General features: G+C 54.1%; 1 protein-coding gene across 1 annotated transcript; it reads right to left on the minus strand.

Annotated features, from left to right (window-relative positions):
• Positions 1–357: 357 nt before the first annotated feature.
• Positions 358–21,492, minus strand: LOC145340688 (GON-4-like protein; the record flags this gene model as incomplete). Its single annotated transcript, XM_080185151.1, has 14 exons — positions 21,418–21,492; positions 20,112–20,543; positions 17,234–17,521; positions 14,682–14,875; positions 12,660–12,734; positions 12,132–12,182; positions 9,705–9,752; positions 9,152–9,247; positions 7,385–7,495; positions 6,429–6,626; positions 3,908–4,097; positions 3,061–3,153; positions 802–842; positions 358–458 (listed from the first exon to the last, which is right to left on the minus strand). Coding segments are annotated over exons 2-14 (1,892 nt in total), but the record flags the coding sequence as incomplete, so codon positions are not given.
• Positions 21,493–21,842: the final 350 nt, after the last annotated feature.

Here is a 21,842-nt window from a genome sequence, read left to right on the forward strand (position 1 = left end):
CTCCCTCCTGCTCCCGACCTCCCTCCCTCCCTCCCCCTCGTGCTCCCTGAGAGCGAGAGGGAGGGAGGGAGTGCGAGAGAGCAGGAGAAAGACAGTAAAACAGGGAGAGATGTAGGTTTGGCTGTGAAAGCCAGGTCTTGCTTCCCACAGGTTAGACTTACCCAGGGAGCAGTGGTGAGTTGAGCAAGGAGTGTCCTGTACAGAAACTGCATGCCAGAGATGACGAATGGTGTGGTGCAGGGGGGAGGAAGTAGGAAGTTTTCACATTGTATTTTGCAGGGGTTCAGACACTGCACACTGAGGTTGAGAAACATGATAAGCACCCTCCCTCTCTCCCTCCACCCACACCGTCCTTACCGCATTGCCTGAGGGGTGTTAAACGTGTTGTGAGGCTGATCCTGGGTTTCCTCATCTGGTCCTTCCTCCTCTACATCTGGGACACCCATCTCATCCTGAAACTACAGAGACACACACCAGGAATGTCAGAACCACCAAACGTCACCGCTGGCAGCCCACGTTCCCCCACCCTCAATCAAAGCAGCAACATAGACAGTCCACACCAGAGAGAGGGAGACAGAGAGGGAGCAGGGGGGAACGGGGAAGGGTGGGGGGGGGGGGCAGACAGGGAGGTGGCACAGAGACAGTGAAAGAGAGAGCGGAGGGGGAAACCACACAGAGAGAGAGCGCACGAGCGGGCAGGGGCCATGGGGAGCGTGAGCAGGGGACACAGAGCAAACGAGGGAGGAAGAGAGAAAGAGAAAAGGAAAGAAAATCAGTCGGGGGGAATGTGTCTAAACTTACAGTCTCAAATAACTCCTCCATTAGCTCATTCACCTCCTTTTCTGGAGAGAGAGAGAGAGAGAGGTGGAGAGTGTGAAAAAGCAGCAAATTTACTAACTTTCAGCACCTTTCTCTCATCCGCTTGTTAAAGAAACTGAACTCCAATACTTGCCCGGTGCACAGCAAACACAATGTGGGAGACAGGGACCTTGGAATTCCCCCCCCTCCCCCGTTCCCTGTCCCAATTCCCCAAATCGCCATCCCCTTCCTTCAATACCCTCACATCTTAACCCCAATCCCTCAATACCCTCTTACTTTGACCCTGCTCCCTCGATACCCTCATACAGAGACCCAGAATCACAGAGATTTACAGCAGGGCAACAGGCCCTTCGGCCCAACTCCTCCATGCTGCGTTTCTCAATCTGAGCTGGTCCCATTTGCCTGCGTAGGTCCTGTATCCCTCTCAACCTTTCCCATCCATGTACCAGTCCAAATGTCTTTTAAATGTTGTCCTTGTCCCTGCGTCTACCACCCCCTCTGGGAGCTCATTTCCCACACACACCACCCTCTGTATGGAAAATGTTACCCCTCAAGTAATCCTTTCCCCTCTCACCTTAACCCTCGGCCTTCTAGTTTGGATACCCCTCACCCTGGGGAAAAGACCCGGATATTCACCTGAACTATATCCCTCATGATTTTATAAATCTCTATAAGGTCACCCCTCATCCTCCTACATTCCAGGGGGAAGAAATCCCAGCCTATCCAGTCTCTTCTTATAATTCAACCCTCCCAGTGCCAGTAACATCCTCCTAAATCATTTTTTTGTCCCCCTTTCCGGTTTAGGAACTTCACTCACCTGATGAAGGAGCGATGCTCCAAAAGCTCGTGATTTCAAAGAAACTTGTTGGACTTTAACCTGGTGCTGTGAGATTTCTTACTGTGCCCACCCCAGTCCCATGGTCACTGGCATGGCAGCACAGTGGGTTAGCACTGCTTCCTCACAGCGCCAGGGACCCGGGTTCGATTCCCAGCAGCACGGTGACACAGTGGGTTAGCACTGCTTCCTCACAGCGCCAGGGACCTGGGTTCGATTCCCAGCAGCACGGTGACACAGTGGGTTAGCACTGCTGTCTCTCAGCGCCAGGGACCCGGGTTCGATTCCCAGCAGCACGGTGACACAGTGGGTTAGCACTGCTTCCTCACAGCGCCAGGGACCTGGGTTCGATTCCCAGCAGCACGGTGACACAGTGGGTTAGCACTGCTGTCTCACAGCGCCAGGGACCCGGGTTCGATTCCCAGCAGCACGGTGACACAGTGGGTTAGCACTGCTGTCTCACAGCGCCAGGGACCCGGGTTCGATTCCCAGCAGCACGGTGACACAGTGGGTTAGCACTGCTGTCTCACAGCGCCAGGGACCCGGGTTCGATTCCCAGCAGCACGGTGACACAGTGGGTTAGCGCTGCTGTCTCACAGCGCCAGGGACCCGGGTTCGATTCCCGGGGGCACGGTGACACAGTGGGTTAGCACTGCTGTCTCACAGCGCCAGGGACCCGGGTTCGATTCCCAGCAGCACGGTGACACAGTGGGTTAGCACTGCTGTCTCTCAGCGCCAGGGACCCGGGTTCGATTCCCAGCAGCACGGTGACACAGTGGGTTAGCACTGCTGTCTCTCAGCGCCAGGGACCTGGGTTCGATTCCCAGCAGCACGGTGACACAGTGGGTTAGCACTGCTGTCTCTCAGCGCCAGGGACCCGGGTTCGATTCCCGGCTTGGGTCACTGTCTGTGTGGATTCTGCACATTCCCCCCGTGTCTGCGTGGGTTTCCTCCGGGTGCTCCGGTTCTCTCCCACAGTCTGAAAGACGTGCTGGTTAGGGTGCATCAGCCGTGCTAAATTCTCCCTCAGTGTACCTGAACTGGAGTGTGGCGACTGGGGGATTTTCACAGTGACTTCATTGCAGTGTTAATGTAAGCCTCACTCGTGACTAATAAATAAAGTTTAACTTTAATACCATCTGTCCTAAAGCAGGGAGTCCAGAAATGTCCAAATGTGGCCTTGTCAATGCCTTGTACAGCTGTAACAATGTCCCAGCTCCTGTACTCTGACTGATGAAGGCAAGCGTGACAAACACCTTCTTCACCACCCCGTCTACCTGTCTTGGTCCCTTCCCTCGGTACACCCACACCTTGACACCCTCCCTCGATACCACAGTTTATTGACCTCTACTTCCAAATACCCCCCTCCCCCCAAACCCCCACACGAGGTGTCGGCTCCTACGCACTGGTTATCTGCACAGCTCTGTCATTCCGGAAGTCCTCCATGTCCGGCTCATCAAGATCTTCCAGGAAATTGTACTCTGGATCATCCTCATCGTCTGGAGGGGGAATAGTGGGAAAGAGTAAAGAAATAAATCAGGATTCCACCGATTTCACCCTCACAATCCCAGGTCCATGGCGCAGCGCTCCCTCGGCGCCGACCCTCCCACACTGCGGCGCTCCCTCGGCGCCGACCCTCCCACACTGCGGCGCTCCCTCGGCGCCGACCCTCCCACACTGCGGCGCTCCCTCGGCGCCGACCCTCCCACACTGCGGCGCTCCCTCGGCGCCGACCCTCCCACACTGCGGCGCTCCCTCGGCGCCGACCCTCCCACACTGCGGCGCTCCCTCGGCGCCGACCCTCCCACACTGCGGCGCTCCCTCGGCGCCGACCCTCCCACACTGCGGCGCTCCCTCGGCGCCGACCCTCCCACACTGCGGCGCTCCCTCGGCGCCGACCCTCCCACACTGCGGCGCTCCCTCGGTGCCGACCCTCGCGCGGGGCCATTTCAATAATGCACTGAAGGAGGGTTTATCTATAAGATGTCTCTGACGTTGGGTTCACTCACAACTGAGAATCTTGAGGGGGGTAAGATTGCCCCTCCCTCAATCTCTAGTGGACACCATTAGTTGGGTGATCAGATACGCACTTTGCAGATTGCAGCCGTGATATCTCTGTGGGAAACACTGAGCTGTCGCGGGAGATGACCCGGCGCATGAGTTGGGGGGGGGGGGGGGGGGACCTTCTTGAGGAGGCAGGGAGATAATTGGGGAGGGGGTGGGGGCTGTCCCCTCCCCAGCCCAGCGACTCACCCTCGTAGTCCAGATCGTTCATCACTGCCTTCATCCAGCTTTGCCAGTGTACATCGTCCTGTGTGGCCTGGTCATACATGTCCGCCGTGATATCCGGGGCCTTCAGTTCAGCCTCCAGCAGCCCCAGCGACACGTTGTTAAGGGGCCACTTTGAGCGGGTGCGGTACGCGATCAAACACTCGTCCAGGGACTGCCGAGAAAGCAGGGAAGGGGCTGCTGTCAGCAGCGTTATCTGAAGATGATAACCTCTCACCATTTCCTCAACCCTCCCTCCATCTCCCCTCTCCCTCCCTCAACACATTCCCTCCCTCCATCTCCCTCTGCCTCCCTTCCTCAGCACTTTCCCCTCCCTCTCCCCCTTCCTTCCCTCAACACTTTCCCTCCCTCCCTCAACTCCTTCCCCACCTTCCATCTCCCCCATCCCTTCCTCTTTCTTCCTCACCCTCCCTCCCTCTGCCTTTTTTCCCCTCTCTCCTACCCTCCCTCAACCCCTTCCCCTCCCCCACCCTTTTCCATCCCTCCCCCAACCTTTACCCCGCCATCTCTGCATGCTTGCCTTCATCGGCTGGGGCACTGAGTTTAAAAATTGACAAGTCATGTTGCAGCTTTATAGAACCTCAGTCAGGCCGCACTGGGAATATAGTGTTCAATTCTGGTCGCCACACTACCAGATGTGGAGGTTTTGGAGAGGGTACAGAAAAGATTTACCAGGATGTTGCCCTGGTATGGAGGGTATTAGCTATGAGGAGAGGTTGGAGAAACTTGGTTTGTTCTCACTGGAGCAACGGAGGTTGAGGGGAGACCTGATAGAAATCTACAAGATTATGAGGGGCACGGACAGAGTGGATAATCAGAAGCTTTTTCCCCAGGATGGAAGAGTCAATTACTAGAGGACATTGGCAGCCGTGCCGGCTCTGGAATTCCCTCCCTAAACCTCTCCACTTCTCTCTCTCTTGCTCTCCCCTCCTTCAATAACAATGACTTCAACTTCAAAACTTTTAATCAGCTGTCCCGAACGCAGAATCCCTACAGTGCAGAAGAAGGCCAGCACTGACCACAATCCCAAATAGGCCCTATCCCCACAATCCCATGCATTTCCCCTAGCTAGTTACCCTGACACTAAGGGGTCATTTATCACAGCTAATCCACATAACCCGCACACCTTTGAACTGTGGGAGGAAACCGGAGCATCCTGAGGAAACCCACGCAGACACGGGGAGAATGTGCAGCCTCCACACAGACAGTGATCCAAGCCGGGAATCAAACCCGGTCCCTGGTGCTGTGAGGCAGTGGTACTAACTACTGTGCCACCGTGCCACCCCTGTCCCTACCTGGTTCGGTCTGGGATTTCTGCCTGTCACAAACTCCTACGAAGCACCTCTGGTGATGTTATTAAGCCTGTTGTTCATAGAATTTTACAGCATGGAAACAGGCCCTTCAGCCCAACTTGCCCATGCTGCCCCTTTTTTTTAAAAACCCCCAAGCTAGTCCCAATTGCCTGCATATCCCTCTATACCCATCTTACCCATGTAACTGTCTAAATGCTTTTTAAAAGACAAAATCATGCCTAGCTCTACTACTGCCTCTGGCAGCTCGTTTCAGCAGACACTCACCACCCTCTGTGTGAAAACATTGCCCCTCTGGACCCTTTTGTATCTCTCCCCTCTCACCTTAAACCTCTGCCCTCTAGTTTTAGACTCCCCTACCTTTGGGAAAAGATATTGACTATCTAGCTGATCTGTGCCCCTCATTATTTTTTTAGACCTCTGTAAGATCACCCCTCAGCCTTCTATACTCCAGGGGGGAAAAAAGTCCCAGTCTATCCAGCCTCTCCTTATAACTCAAACCATCGAGTTCGGTCGCATTTTTTCTGCACTCTTTCCAGTTTAATAATATCTTTTCTGTAATAGGGTGACCAGAACTGGACACAGTATTTGTACACAAATTGTGGCCTTACCAATGTCTTGTACAAGTTCGACAAGACGTCCCAACTCCTGTATTCAATGTTCTGACCAGTGAAACCAAGCATGCCGAATGCCTTCTTCACCACTCTGTCCACCTGTGACTCCACTTTCAAGGGGCTATGAATCTGTACCCCTAGATCTCTTTGTTCTGTAACTCTCCCCAGTGCCCTAACATTAACTGAGTAAGTCCTGCCCTGGTTCAATCAACCAAAATGCACCACCTCGCATTTATCTAAATTAAACTCCATCTGCCATTTGTCAGCCCACTGGCCCAATTGATCAAGATCCCATTGCAATTGGAGATAACTTTCTTCACTGTCCACTATACCACCAATCTTGGTGTCACCTGCAAACTTACTAATCATGCCTCCTAGTGCCTAAAGATGTGTAGGTTTGGGTGGATTGGCCATGCTAAATTGTCCCTTAGTGTCCAAAGATGTGTAGGTTTGGGTGGATTGTCCATGCTAAATTGTCCCTTAGTGACCAAAGGTAAACGTATAAATGTCCCTGTTATTGAGCCATACCTGTACCCATGAGCACAGCCTGGCTTCACGTACCTGGTAGGAGTCCATGCAGACCTCGTTTGATGCCAGTTCCTCGTCCACAGCGTGAAGCTTCTCCATGAAGCTGCTGTCTTTGGTCGCCTTGTGCTTTGCTTTGGGGGGCAGCGGCGGGGGTCCCATGGGGATGGATTCCACGCTGAGGTGCCTCGCTGCCAGGCTGGCCCCCTTCTCCTTCTCAGCCACCGATGCGAGCTAAAAACACCAGGCAGGGAGAAAGGCTGAAATATCACACCACACCCGCCATCACCTCCCTCAACCAACTGTATTTCACATTCCTCCCATATCGCCAACTCATTCAGCTCGGGGGAGGCCATTTGGCTCATCTGGTCAATGCTGGCCCTTTCTCAGAGCAATCCTCGTTAGAGCCAGAGGGTGGAACTTTCTCCCCCATGCTCCTACGACTCTCACCAACTTTCACAGATGCACCATGCAACACCTCGATGAAGTTACTGTGAAAATCCCCCAGTTGCCACACTCCTGTTCGGGTTACACTGAGGGAGAATTTAGCACGGCCAATCCACCCTAACCAGCACATTTTTTGGACTGTGGGAGGAAACCGTAGCACCGAGGAAACCCACGCAGACACGGGGAGAACATGCAGACTCCACACAGTGACCCAAACCGGGAATCCTCAGTGATTCAGGGATTTTCACAGTAGCTTCATTGCAGTGTTAATATAAGCCAACTTGTGACTAATAAATAGACTGACACATAAAAAGACACACACAGATGTGCGTGCACGCACAGTCGTCAGGGGTGAAGGGCAGAGATGTCGTTAAGGGAGAAGATGGATAAAAACAGGAGGGAGAATACTGGGTGGGAAGAGGCTCGCAGTGGAACAGTAACACCAGCACGGAACAGAGGGGCCCAGTGGCCTCGTTCTGCAGCTGGAGAAGTCGCTCAGAGACACCCGTGTCTGTGTTAAATAAACAGTAAACGAATGCACTCACCGCTCCGGCGGAACTGTCCTCCTCAGTCTCCGACACCTCCAGCCTGGATCTGGGTCTGCGGCCTCCCGCAGGGGAGGAACTAGTACTCTCAGCATCACTCTCCATGTAGCCCTGCAACAAATCGAGATGGGATAGCAGGAAGGTGAGGGATGTGAGGGAAAAGCAAAGACACATGGAGGGGAGGGTGGCAGTGATAGCCAGCAGCCTCTGCCTGCCCCTGGATCTCACATACCACCCCGCATATACAGTTCTGACCATCTAGCTCCGAGGGGAGTAGAAAGGAGGGAGGGAGGGAGAGAGAGAGGCAGGGAGAGAGGGAGGGAGTGGGGGGCTAGGGAGCAGGGGGGCTGGGGAGGTAGCGGGGGGGGCGGTGGTCAGTGTGCAGGTTCAGTCAGCAGTTAGGAAGGCAAATGCAATGTTAGCATTCATGTGGAGAGGGCTAGAATACAAGAGCAGGGATGGACTTCTGAGACTGTATAAGGCTCTGGTCAGACCCCATTTGGAGAATTGTGAGCAGTTTTGGGCCCCGCATCTAAGGAAGGATGTGCCGGCCTTGGAAAGGGTCCAGAGGAGGTTCACAAGAATGATCCCTGGAATGAAGAGCTTGTCGTATGAGGAAGGGGTTGAGGACTCTGGGTCTGTACTCGTTGGAGTTTAGAAGGATGAGGGGGGGATCTTATTGAAACTTACAGGATACTGCGAAGCCCTGGATAGAGTGGACGTGGAGAGGATGTTTCCACTAGTAGGAAAAACTAGAACCAGAGGCACAACCTCAGGCTAAAGGGACGATCCTTTAAAACAGAGATGAGGAGGAATTTCTTCAGCCAGAGAGTGGGGAATCTGTGGAACTCTTTGTCACAGAGGAGGCCGGGTCACTGAGTGTCTTTAAGACAGAGATAGATAGGTTCTTGACTAATCAGGGGATCAGGAGTTATAGGGAAAAGGCAGGAGAACGGGGATAATAAAAGTATCAGCCATGATTGAATAGCAGAGCAGACTCGATGGGCCGAGTGGCCTCATTCTGCTCCTATGGTCTTATGGCCTTGGGAAGGAGGGGAAGGAAGGGCAAAGGTCTATCATTGTTGAGCTAGATTTTAATTGCCCCCCTATCCAGTTGTGAACTGGATAGCCATCAGCCACAGGAACTCTGGCTGATGTTAAACCTCCTCTCCGTCCCACTGTGAGTTCACCACACACATCTCTCTCTGTGGGCTGTGTGATGTTGGAACGCTCTGCCACAGATGGGGGTAGAGACGGTGGGGGAGGCAGAGGTCATTGAATATTTTTTAAGGTAGGGGAGTGGATTAGGCGTCAGAATCGAAGGTTACCTGGGACGTTGGGAGTGGAATTCAGAACAAGTCAGCCGTGATCTACTCGAATGGCAGGCGGGATAGGCTCAAGGGGCCAAATGGCCTCCTCCTGCTCCTATTTCTCTGTCCAGTCTGGTTCACTGTGAGCCAGCAGGATATATGGAGCTAACGGCACCTCACAGCTCCGGGTAACTCACATCCCACTCACCGAGCACAAGAAACAGCTTTTCTCTGCGAGTTCAGTCTGTTCCAACCTGCCAGGGTTCTGGGACAGAGCGAAGAGCAGCCAGTCGCTCAGACATACATCCCTGCTGCGGGGTTGGAGGGGGGAGCTACCGGCAAACATACCCCACATCGATAGCCTTGGAAAAGCCCACCTACCAGACTGGGGTCGAACGGCCATCAGAGCCCCCCACCCCCTCCACTGCAACACATCAGGAGCAAACGGAGTGACTACCTCTTCCGCTGTCTCATCCTCTTCCTCCTCCTCAGGCCTGTACTCTTCATCGGATGAATCCTCCTCCTCCAGAGGGATGTCGATAAACTGGGGAGGCTGAAGCAACACAATCTTCACTCAGTAAGACTCAGTAACACAATCTTCACTCCGCAACACACACACACACCCCCCCCCATTTGATCCCCGCTCAATAATGGCCCCCCACTTGGTAACAATCCCCAACCCAGCTCGGTGACACCACCCCCCCCCCACCCGCCCCGCCAGCTCAGCCATTCCCTCCCCCCGCTCAGTAACACCACCCCTCCCAGCCCGAGAACCCACTTACTGGCTGACGCGCGATCCCTCGCCGACGCACGATCCCTGCCTCCCTCGCTCCCTAACACGCAATCCCGCTCCCTCCCTGACACTCGGTCCAGTTCCCTTGTAGGGTGATTGAGGTTTCTCTGATCCCTTGGCTCTCTGTTGAAGTGATTGGATACCGGGTAGGCAACTGGCCAATGCCTCCCCTGAATCCCGTCACCAATCTGAACTAATCACATTAAATCACACCAACCTTTGATTCCTTGCTTTTAATCGGTGAGATATTCCACGGTGGTGGGAACTGCAGAAGGATGAAACACCAATCAGTGACAGAGGCTAATTGAATATTTAGACCCCATTTGTAACCCCACTCCTCATCCCACTTTGTCCAACTCCACACATCTGCCCCAGGCACCCCCCACCCCACCAAACAAGCGCCCCTTCGAGTCTGCGTCCAGTTTACTGACCAGCCGACTCGGGGACACCTGCTTCCACTTCCCGCCAGAGTCAATGGTTATCCAATAGGAGCGATTTCCCATTTCCCAACACGGGCATCCTGACATGGAGTATGTTTGGCCCTTGTAGATGTACACAAACCATCCACCTAACCTGCACATCTTTGGACACTAAGGGGCAATTTAGCATGGCCAATCCACCTAACCTGCACATCTTTGGACACTAAGGGGCAATTTAACATGGCCAATCCACCCTAACCTGCACATCTTTGGACACTAAGGGGCAATTTAACATGGCCAATCCACCCTAACCTGCACATCTTTGGACACTAAGGGGCAATTTAGCATGGCCAATCCACCCTAACCTGCACATCTTTCAGTGGAAACAGGAGCACTCGCAGGAAACCCAGACACAGGGGAGAACACTGACTCTCCAAAAGAGCATTTATTCCCCATAACCCAACATATCTACCTCGTGAATCCCCCGAATTTAAACATCTTTGGACACTAAAGGTTAATTTAGCATGGCCAATCCACCCTAACCTGCGCATCTTTGGACTGTGAGAGGAAACCAGAGCACCCGGAGAAAACCCACACAGACACGGGGAGAATGTGCACACTCCACACAGACTGTGACCCAAGCCAGGAATTGAACCCAGGTCACTGGCGCTGTGAGGCAGCAGTGCTAACCACTGTGCCGCCCCTCAGGGTCACCTGTCCAAGAGAACTGTTCCCCAGTTGGACCAGTGACTGGTAACAACCTGTCCAGCTGTAGTATCACTCCTGTCATTCTCTTTCCAGCATTTCTACATCCATGTTATAGCTGGGGAACCAGAAACCATGCGCAGCACTCCAAGTGGGCTAATCAGGGTTCGATCGACAACTTCTCTGCTTTCCAATCCTACCCATATCGATACAAATGCCCCAGTAGCTGTGACCTGGGCCTCGACACCTCCCTCTGCGACTGGATCCTCAACTTCCTAATCCACAGACCAAAATCAGGAAGGATAGGCAACAACACCTCCCCCACAATCATCCTCAACACCGGTGCCCCACAAGCCTGTATTCTCAGCCTCCTACTATACACCGTATACACCCATGACTGTGCGGCCAAATTCCCCTCCAATTCGATTTTCCAGTTTGCTGACGACACGACTGTAGTGGGTCAGATCTCAAACAATGATGAGACAGAGTACAGGAATGAGATCGAGAATCGAGTGAACCGGTGCAGCGACAATAATCTCTCCCTCAATGTCAACAAAATGAAGGAGATTGTCGTCGACGTCAGGAAGTGTAAAGGAGAACATGCCCCTGTCTATATCAATGGGGACAAAGTAGAAAGGATCGAGAACTTCGGGTTTTTCGGTGTCCAGATCACCAACAACCTGTCCTGGTCCGCCCCCACCCCATGCTGACACTATAGTTAACAAAGCCCTACCAACGCCTCCACTTTCTCAGAAGACTAAGGAAACTTGACATGTCAGCTACCACTCTCGCCAACTTGTACAGACGCACCACAGAAAGCATTCTTTCTGGTTGTATCACAGCTTGGTCTGGGCTCCTGCTCTGCCCAAGACCGCAAGGAACTACAAAAGGGTCATGAATGTAGCCCAATCCATCACACAAACCAGCCTCCCATCCATTGACTCTGTCTACACTTCCCACTGCCTCGGGAAAAGCAACCGGCATAATTAAGGAATCCCACACCCCGGACATTCTCTCTTCCACCTTCTTCCATCGGGAAAAAGATACAAAAGTCTGAGGTCACGTACCAATCAACTCAAGAACAGCCTCTTCCCTGCTGCTGTCATTTTGAATGGACCTACCTCGCATTAAGTTGATCTTTCTCTACACCTTCGCTGTGACTGTAGCACTATATTCTGCACCCTCTCCTTTCCTTCTCTATCAACGGTATGCTTTGTCTGTATAGCACGTAAAAAAACAATACTTTTCACTGTATCCCAAAACGTGACAATAATAAATGAAATCAAATGAATGCTTTTTTTTAAAGCCTGTTAACCTGCGTCACCACCATCAGCGGTTATTTGTCTCTGCCCCAAAATCCCTCCCTCCCCCTGCCCCAGTTGGACTCCGAAAGGCACCCTCCGATGAATCATTCGCTCCGAACACGCACTCAGCGATGTTGAGTGGGTGGGATGGGAGAGGATGGCAGAGGGAGAAAGCCCACGGGAAAAAAACACCAGCAACAGACACAAATAACTCACCACTCCTTTCTCAACAACCTCCTTCAGTTTTGAACGGGTCATCTTGGGTTCCTGAAAGAGGGATGTGAGGTTAAAACCACGCAGTAAAGTAAGCTCAGATCCCAGACTCAGTGACACACCGAGCTTTTCGTTGAATATGTTTACGTCATGGGTAGACAGATTTCTGATCGGTAAGGGTTATGGGGAGCAGGTGGCAAAGTGGAACTGATCCACTTCAGATCAGCCATGATCTTATTGAATGGCGGGGCAGGCTCGAAGGCCTACTCCTGCTCCTATTTCTTATGTTCTTATGAGCTATCTCACCTGACATTAACACTGCTCCAGCAGGTAGCAGTCTCACTGTGGGAATGTCAGTTTAAAATCACTGTTTGTAACCGCCCCCCGCCCCCCCAAGTAGATTTTCTAAAAGTTCCCCCAGAGATTGTGATCTGCCTGCTGCTGGAGCCTGCTCAGCCTGCACTCAGGACACGCAGATGAGAGAGGCTGAGAGGGAGATGGGGTGGCGCGGGCGCAGACACAGACACTCACAAACAGGTGCGGCTGCTCCGTGTCGAAGATGGCTGCTTTCATCATGGCCACTACATGTTCATTCGTGATCACCTCCTGCAGGGAAAGATGAGAAAGGTCACATCAGCAACTGACTGGGGGCAGGAATATCCCTCCTCCCTTCATCACATCTCCACCCATACTGGCTGGATGGACACAAGCCTCCCCATCATCCCACTGAACAAGGTGTAAATTTTCCCTATCCCTGTAACCCCCTCCAGCCCCCTCCCTATCCCTGTAGCCCCCTCCCTATCCCTGTAGCCCCCTCCCTATCCCTGTAGCCCCCTCCCTATCCCTGTAGCCCCCTCCCTATCCCTGTAGCCCCCTCCCTATCCCTGTAGCCCCCTCCCTATCCCTGTAGCCCCCTCCCTATCCCTGTAGCCCCCTCCCTATCCCTGTAGCCCCCTCCCTATCCCTGTAACCCCCTCCCTATCCCTGTAACCCCCTCCCTATCCCTGTAACCCCCTCCCTATCCCTGTAACCCCCGACACCCCCTCCCTATCCCTGTAACCCCCGACACCCCCTCCCTATCCCTGTAACCCCCGACACCCCCTCCCTATCCCTGTAACCCCCGACACCCCCTCCCTATCCCTGTAACCCCCGACACCCCCTCCCTATCCCTGTAACCCCCGACACCCCCTCCCTATCCCTGTAACCCCCGACACCCCCTCCCTATCCCTGTAACCCCCGACACCCCCTCCCTATCCCTGTAACCCCCGACACCCCCTCCCTATCCCTGTAACCCCCGACACCCCCTCCCTATCTCTGTAACCCCCTACACCCCCTCCCTATCTCTGTAACCCCCTCCAGTCCCTACACACCCTCCTATCTCTGTACCTTCCTCCAGCTCCCTACACTCCCTCCCTATCTCTAACCTCCTCCAGCCCCTACAAGCCTCCAAAACATCTGTGCTCCTCCAATTCCGACCTCTCGAGCATCCCTTGATTCCCATCACTCCACCATCAGCGGCTGTGACTTCAGTTGTCTGGGGGTGTGGGGTGGGGGAGTGGGTGGTGGGGTGATGTCCGAATCTCTGGAATTCCCTCCCTACATCTGTCTCTGTCTCCTGCTTAACGATAGTCCTTCAAACATTATGGATCAGCATCTGGTCACCCGCCCCTCGTATCTGCTGATGTGGCTCGTGGGCAGTTTATTTAACTGGCACTGGAGGGGGTGCAGAGGAGATTCACTAGGGTGATTCCGGAGTTGAGAGGGTTGGTTTATGAGGAGAGACTGAGTGGACTGGGGCTATACTCATTGGAATTCAGAAGAATGAGGGGAGATCTTATAGAAACATATAAGATTCTGAAAGGAACAGATAAGATAGAAGCAGGGAAGGTGTTTCCACTGGGGGGTGAAACTAGAACTAGGGAGCATGGCCTCAAAATAAGGGGGAGCAGATTTAGGACTGAGTTGAGGAGGAACTTCTTCACACAAAGGGTTGTGAATCTGTGGAATTCCCTGCCCAGTTGAGGCTCCCTCATTGAATGTTTTTAAGGCAATGATAGATAGATTTTTGAACAGTAAAATTAAGGGGAACGGGCGGGTAAGTGGAGCTGAGTCCATGAAAAGATCAGCCATGATCTTATTGAATGGGGGAGCAGGCTTGAGGGGCCAGATGGCCCACTCCTGCTCCTGGTTCTTATATTCTTAACACTGGGGCGGCACGGCACACAGTGTTGAGCGCTGCTGATTCACAGCGCCAGGGACCCAGGTTCGGTTCCCAGCTTGAGTCACTGTTTGTGCAGAGTTTGCACATTCTCCTCACGTCAGTGGAGGTTTCCTCCCAGAATTTGAAAGACGCGCAGGTTAGGGTGCACTGACCCGAACAGGCGCCGGAGTGTGGCGACGAGGGGAATTTCACAGTAACTTCATTGCAGTGTTAATGTAAGCCTTACTTGTGACACTAATAGATAAACTTTATTGAAGCCCCCTGGGGATGTTATGGATGGTTAGATGCTATATAAATGCAGGCTGTTGTTGACCATAGCAGCTGGCACTCACGTGGAGGATGTTGCGCACATTGATGGCTGTCAGGTTGTGGGTCTTTGCTCCGTCCTCCAACGCTCGCTCAAAGCTGTCGTCCAGCTGGATGTCACAGTCCGGCCGCCTCTCCTCCGCGCTCTTTCCCTCTTTTACCTTCTTCTCCCGCTTCAGCGCTTTCTTCCTCTTCCTCTTGCTCGCGCTCTCTCCTTCCTCTGAACCGCGCCGGGGGCAGGAAAACAAAACCAGTATGAGTTCAGGAGCCTCGGGTTCCGCAATCCTGAAGGATCCCAGCAGGAAACAGGGCATTGCCTCATTACCCCATCCCAGGCTGACTGACTACCGCAGCCTGTCTTCCCAAATCCCTTCTTTACTCATGGAATTGGAGAGGTTTACAGCATGGAAACAGGCCCTTTGGCCCAACTTCTCCATTCTGCCCCTTTTTTTAAACCCCTAAGCTAATCCCAATTGTCTGCATTTGGCTCATATCCCTCTATACCCATCGTACCCATGTAACTGTCTAAATGCTTTTTAAAAGACAAAATTGTACCCACCTCTACTACTGCCTCTGGCAGCTTGTTCCAGACAGTCACCACTCAGTGAAAAAATTGCCCCTCTGGACCGTTCTGTATCTCTCCCCTCTCACCTTAAACCTATGCCCTTAGTTTTAGACTTCCCTACCTTTGGGAAAAGATATTGACTATCTAGCTGATCTGTGCCCCTCATTATTTTATAGACCTCTATAAGATCACCCCTCAGCCTCTTACGCTCCAGAGGAAAAAGTCCCAGTCTATCCAGCCTCTCCTTATAACTCAATCCATCAAGTCCCTGTAGCATCCTAGTAAATCGAATGTTTCAGGGAGCACAACTGAGAACACACTGCTCAGGGACACGAAGGTGGGGAGAGAAAACAGGGAAGGGGAACACTGCGCTAATAAACTGAAAAGGGAGCTGGTCAGCATTTTGACCAGGGTGTGAGCAAGAGGATTCCTCCCGTGGTTCAAAGATGTGCAGGCTGGGTGGATTGGCCACGCTAAATTGCACCTTAGCGTCAGCACCAGAGACCTGGCTTTGATTCCCGGCTTGGGTCACTGTCTGTGCGGAGTCTGCACGTTCTCCCCGTGTCTGCGTGGGTTTCCTCCGGGTGCTCCGGTTTCCTCCCACATTCTGAAAGACGTGCTGGTTAGGGTGCGTCGGCCGTGCTAAATTCTCCCTCAGTGTAACCTGAACAGGCGCCGGAGTGCAGCGACTAGAGAATTTTCACAGTAACTTCATTGCAGTGTTAATGCAAGCCTTACTTGTGACTAATAAATAAATCTTAACTTTAAATGCATGGGGTGATGAGGATAGGGGTTGGGTGGGATTGTGGTCGGTGCAGATTCAATAGGCTGAATGGCTTCCTTCTGCACTGTAGATTCTATGATTCTAAGATTAAAAAGTTCTTGGATGAGCACTTGGCACACCATAACATTCAGGGCTATGGGCCACGTGCTGATAAATGGGATTAGGTGAAAGGTCAGGTGTTTCTCGCTTGTCGGTGCAGACTTGATGGGCCGAAGGGCCTCTTCTGCGCTGTATGATTCTATCTTGGGGAGATGGTGGTTTAGTGGATGGTTTTGTCTCTGGACAAGTAATCTGGGGACCCCAGGTTAATGGGGGGGACAGGGGAGGGAATGAGTTTCACAGGTTTAAATCCATCCCCAGGTAACTGGTGGAATTTAAATTCCATTTATAAAATCTAGCACAGAGCTCATCGCTGTAACGGCGACCATGATAACTGTCACTGATTGTCATTAAAAAAACGGTTTACTAACAATTTTAACAGTAGCTTCACTGTTAACGTTAGCCTACTTGCAACGATAAATCAAATAAACTTTAAAAACTGTAAACTAATGTTCCCTTTAGGGAAGGAAATCTGCCGTCTTTACCTGGTCTGGCCAACTCGTGACTCCAGAATAAATAGACGTACGTACATGTGCGCATAAAGACAGCAACATGGTCAAGTCTTAACAGCTGCCACCCCTCCCCCCGCACACACACCCACACACAAAAAGGACCCAAGCGAGACACTCAGTTCAAAGGGCAAACAGGAACGGGCAACAAGAAGTGGACTTCATCCAGCAACACCCGCAGCCCACAAACAGTCCAAAGATGTGCAGGTTAGGGGGGCTGACCATGCTAAATTGCCCTTAAACGTCAGGGAGACTAGCTGGGGTAAATGCGTAGCGTTATGGGGGATCGGGCCTGGGTGGGATTGTGGTCGGTGTAGACTCAATGGTCCGAACGGCCTCCTTCTGCACTGTAGAGATTCTATGATTCTATGAATAGGATTAATAGAAGCACAGGGAACAGGTTGTAACTGCAGTCTGGCCTGTCGTATATCACCCCCAACCCCCAGTTTCAGTCATTCCCCTTACTGACAGCCCTGCCTCCAGCAGTCTTGGACCCCTGCTGAAATCTCCTTTAAGAAGTCCTTCAAAACCAGTTTATTTATCCATCCGAATGTGTTTGCTGGCACAGGGGGTCAGAGTTTGACACTATCACTGGTGTAAGATGCCTCCAAGGGGCCTTACCAACTAAAGCCGCTGCCTGTGACGGCACACGCCCCTCTCTCTCATGCGACGTACCAATGGTGATGACCAGGTTACGATCTCCTTCGTCCATCTCGTCGTCACTGGCCGTTCCTTTGTGCCCCTCGGGCCTCCCCTCAGGAGTGGGGAGGGGTCCGTCTGGCCGGGTGGGGACCTCTGACCCTGCAGAGTTGCTGCGCTCTTCACTGGGTCCTGGAGATGAGCTGGCCCCCAAGGTGCTGGAAACTGCCAGAGGGGCTTCCAAGGCCTGGCCGGCAGACGACGGCTCCCCTGGTCAAACAGCACAGAGCCAGTTACAATCCATCCACAGCAAACACTCAATACAAACTCCCAAACATACCATCCAGTTACCCCTGTTTTTAAACACGCTCAGAATAAACTGCAGGTGCCCTTTTAAATCTTATGGGTGGCACGGTGGTTAGCACTGGCGCCTCAAAGCACCAGGGACGCGGGTTCGATTACCGGCTCGGGTCACTGTCTGTGTGGAATCTGCACGTTCTCCCCGTGTCTGCGTGGGTTTCCTCCAGTTTCCTCCCACAGTCCGAAAAACGTGCAGGTTAGGGTGCGTTGGCCATGCTAAATTCTCTCTCAGTGTTACCCAAACAGGCGCCAGAGTGTGGCAACTAGGGGATTTTCACAGTAACTTCACTGCAGTGTTAACGTAAGCCCACTGTGACTAATAAATAAAAGAATCTCCCCCAAGTGCTACTCATCATGGGTGGGTGGTAACTAAACTAATTGACCTGGGAGGCATCGCAGCATAACCTGATCCACTCTGACCCGCGCTCCACACACTTCCCCGCTGGGTCAGAGTTAACCGAGGGCCTCAGAGGATATTTGCAACGCTGAGCTGAAAAAGATCGGCGCCGAGGGAGCGCCGCACCGTGGGAGGATCGGCGCCGAGGGAGCGCCGCGCCGTGGGAGGATCGGCGCCGAGGGAGCGCCGCGCCGTGGGAGGATCGGCGCCGAGGGAGCGCCGCGCCGTGGGAGGATCGGCGCCGAGGGAGCGCCGCGCCGTGGGAGGATCGGCGCCGAGGGAGCGCCGCGCCGTGGGAGGATCGGCGCCGAGGGAGCGCCGCGCCGTGGGAGGATCGGCGCCGAGGGAGCGCCGCGCCGTGGGAGGATCGGCGCCGAGGGAGCGCCGCGCCGTGGGAGGATCGGCGCCGAGGGAGCGCCGCGCCGTGGGAGGATCGGCGCCGAGGGAGCGCCGCGCCGTGGGAGGATCGGCGCCGAGGGAGCGCCGCGCCGTGGGAGGATCGGCGCCGAGGGAGCGCCGCGCCGTGGGAGGATCGGCGCCGAGGGAGCGCCGCACCGTGGGAGGATCGGCGCCGAGGGAGTCCCACGATATCTGAGGTACCCATCTTTGAAATGGACAGTTAAGCCAAGGCTCTCTCCGTGCAATCGGATGGATGTGACAGAACTCATGGGTACAAAGGGGTGGGCAAAGATAGGACAGTTCTCCCCCGTGTCTGGGCCAATTAATTAGCCAACAAACAACATCGCTAAAACGGATAGTGATGAAAGCTCAAAAGCTGGAAGTTAAACTCTGTGACTCTGTCCACACAAACTGCCAGAACTGCTGAACATTTCCACAACTCTCAATATTTATATTGCACTTGCATAGTCAGCAGTACTCTGCTGGAGTTTGTCTGCTCACTTTGTCAATGCTGTGTCCATGAGAGAGTGCTGAGCTGTGTGGCAGATTTCTCCCACATCAGTGGCTGGAACGCAATTTAAAACATTCATCCCAGACATTCTCTCTTCCACCTTCTTCCGTCGGGAAAAAGATACAAAAGCCTGAGATTACACAGCAACCCACTCAAGAACAGCTCCTGCTCTGCCCAAGACCACAAGGAACTACAAAAGGGGGGTGAATGTAGTCCAATCCATCACACAAACCAGCCTCCCATCCACTGACTCTGTCCCCACTTCCCACTGCCTCGGGAAAAGCAGCCGGCATAATCAAGGACCCCCCCCCACACACCCCGGACATTCTCTCTTCCACCTTCTTCCATCGGGAAAAAGATACAAAAGTCTGAGGTCCCGTACCGACCGACTCAAGAACAGCTTCTTTCCTGCTGCTGTCAGACTTTTGAATGGACCTACCTCACATTAAGTTGATCTTTTTCAACACCCTCACTGTGACTGTAACACTACATTCTGCACCCTCTCCTTTCCTTCTCTATGAACAGTATGCTGTATCTGTATAGTGCACAAGAAACAATACTTTTCACTATGTGTTAATACGTGTGACAATAACAAATCAAATGTATTAGCATACAGTGAAAAGTATTGTTTCTTGCATTGTACAAGCATAACGTTCATAGAGGACAAAGGAGAGAAGGAAAGGAGAGGGTACAGAATGTCGTGTTACAGTCATAGCGAGGGTGTAGAAAAAGATCAACTTAATGTGAGGTAGGTCCATTCAAAAGTCTGACAGCAGCAGGGAAGAAGCTGTTCTTGAGTCGGTCGGTACGGGACCTCAGACTTTTGTATCTTTTTCCCGATGGAAGAAGGTGGAAGAGAGAATGTCCGGGGCGTGTGGGGGGGTCCTTGATTATGTTGGCTGCTTTTCCCGAGGCAGTGGGAAGTGTAGACAGAGTCAATGGATGGGAGGCTGGTTTGTGTGATGGATTTGGCTACATTCACCACCCTTTGTAGTTCCTTGTGGCCTTGGGCAGAGCAGGAGCCCAGACCGAGCTGTGATACAACCAGAAAGAATGCTTTCTATGGGGCATCTGTAAAAGTTTAGAAAAATCTACTGCCACGTGACAATAATAAATCAAATATAAGCAACGTGGGATGTGCAGCAGTGAAGAACGGTGCTACAGAGATGCAAACTTTTCTGTGTGCCCCTCACCTGCCAACTGGCTGTCTCTCGTCTCGTCCTGCACTCCCACAACGTCCGGCAGTGTGGCTTCAGCACAACTTGCTTGCCTCGTCGTATCTGATGGGCTGCTGTTTCCCCCGGCCATCCTGTCAGTCCCCGGCTGTTCCCGAACCTCCTCCTCCTCCTGATCCGCCCCACTGGCCTGGGTCCCACGCTCATCTGCTGGGGCCGTCGCTTCGGGTCGGACGTTGCACGTGGCGGAGTCGTGAGGGCTGCCCGGGTCGGGCGTCGGAGACGCAGGGGGTTTCCTCCAGACACCTTTCCCGCGCTCGGTGGCCCGGCTCCGAGTCTCCGTCGCTGCCGCGCGGGCGCTCTTGGCACTCGGCGGGGAGTCCGGTGACAACGGTGGCGCCTTCCTCTTCTGAACCGGCAACATGGTCCCGTGCTGGCCCGGCCGTCACGCTGTCAAACAGGAAACACATTCCCATGGATAAGATCGAGCTAGGGGGGCAGGGGGGTCAGCGCCCAGGGAATCCCGCACCGCCTGGATGGGGGGGGGGGAGGGGTCGGTGCCCAGGGAGCGCCGCACTGTGGGAGGGTCGGTGCCCAGGGAGCGCCGCACTGTGGGGAGGGTCGGTGCCCAGGGAGCGCCGCACTGTGGGGAGGGTCGGTGCCGAGGGAGCGCCGCACTGTGGGGAGGGTCGGTGCCCAGGGAGCGCCGCACTGTGGGGAGGGTCGGTGCCCAGGGAGTGCTGCACTGTGGGGAGGGTCGGTGCCCAGGGAGCGCCGCACTGTGGGGAGGGTCGGTGCTGAGGGAGCGCCGCACTGTGGGGAGGGTCGGTGCTGAGGGAGCGCCGCACTGTGGGAGGGTCGGTGCCGAGGGAGCGCCGCACTGTGGGAGGGTCGGTGCCGAGGGAGCGCCGCACTGTGGGGAGGGTCGGTGCTGAGGGAGCGCCGCACTGTGGGAGGGTCGGTGCCGAGGGAGCGCCGCACTGTGGGAGGGTCGGTGCTGAGGGAGCGCCGCACTGTGGGGAGGGTCGGTGCTGAGGGAGCGCCGCACTGTGGGGAGGGTCGGTGCTGAGGGAGCGCCGCACTGTGGGAGGGTCGGTGCCGAGGGAGCGCCGCACTGTGGGAGGGTCGGTGCTGAGGGAGCGCCGCACTGTGGGGAGGGTCGGTGCTGAGGGAGTGCCGCACTGTGGGAGGGTCGGTGCTGAGGGAGCGCCGCACTGTGGGAGGGTCGGTGCTGAGGGAGCGCCGCACTGTGGGAGGGTCGGTGCTGAGGGAGCGCCGCACTGTGGGGAGGGTCGGTGTTGAGGGGGCTCCGGGGTTTCCCTACCTGCTCCCCGGGTCTCTCCCGCCCGTTTCCGCAGCAACCGGGCTCCGGAGTCCGTCGCCCTCAAGGGGTTCCCCCGCTCCACTTCCGGTCCGGCCGGTAAGAACCTCCGTGCGCGCAACCGCGACACGAACAAAGGTTCCCGGTCCCAGGCTCAGCTGCTCCCCCCAGTGTCAAATCCCCAGCAACATATATCACTATATACCTTCAATATATATACTCATAACAGTGCTGTACCCCCAGCACTGACCCTCCCACAGTGCGGTACCCTAGGCACCGACCCTCCCACAGTGCCATACCGTCAGCACTGACCCTTCCACAGTGCTGTACCCTCAGCACCGACCCTCCCACAGTGCGGCGCTCCCTCATCTCCCAATCATTATTCATGTAAATTGAGTTTGTGTCTTTGTGCCCTGTTTTTGTTCCCA

This window comes from Carcharhinus amblyrhynchos, unplaced genomic scaffold, assembly GCF_965287045.1.
Source record: "Carcharhinus amblyrhynchos unplaced genomic scaffold, sCarAmb.v2.hapA chromosome_1291, whole genome shotgun sequence".
Lineage (NCBI taxonomy): Eukaryota > Metazoa > Chordata > Chondrichthyes > Carcharhiniformes > Carcharhinidae > Carcharhinus > Carcharhinus amblyrhynchos.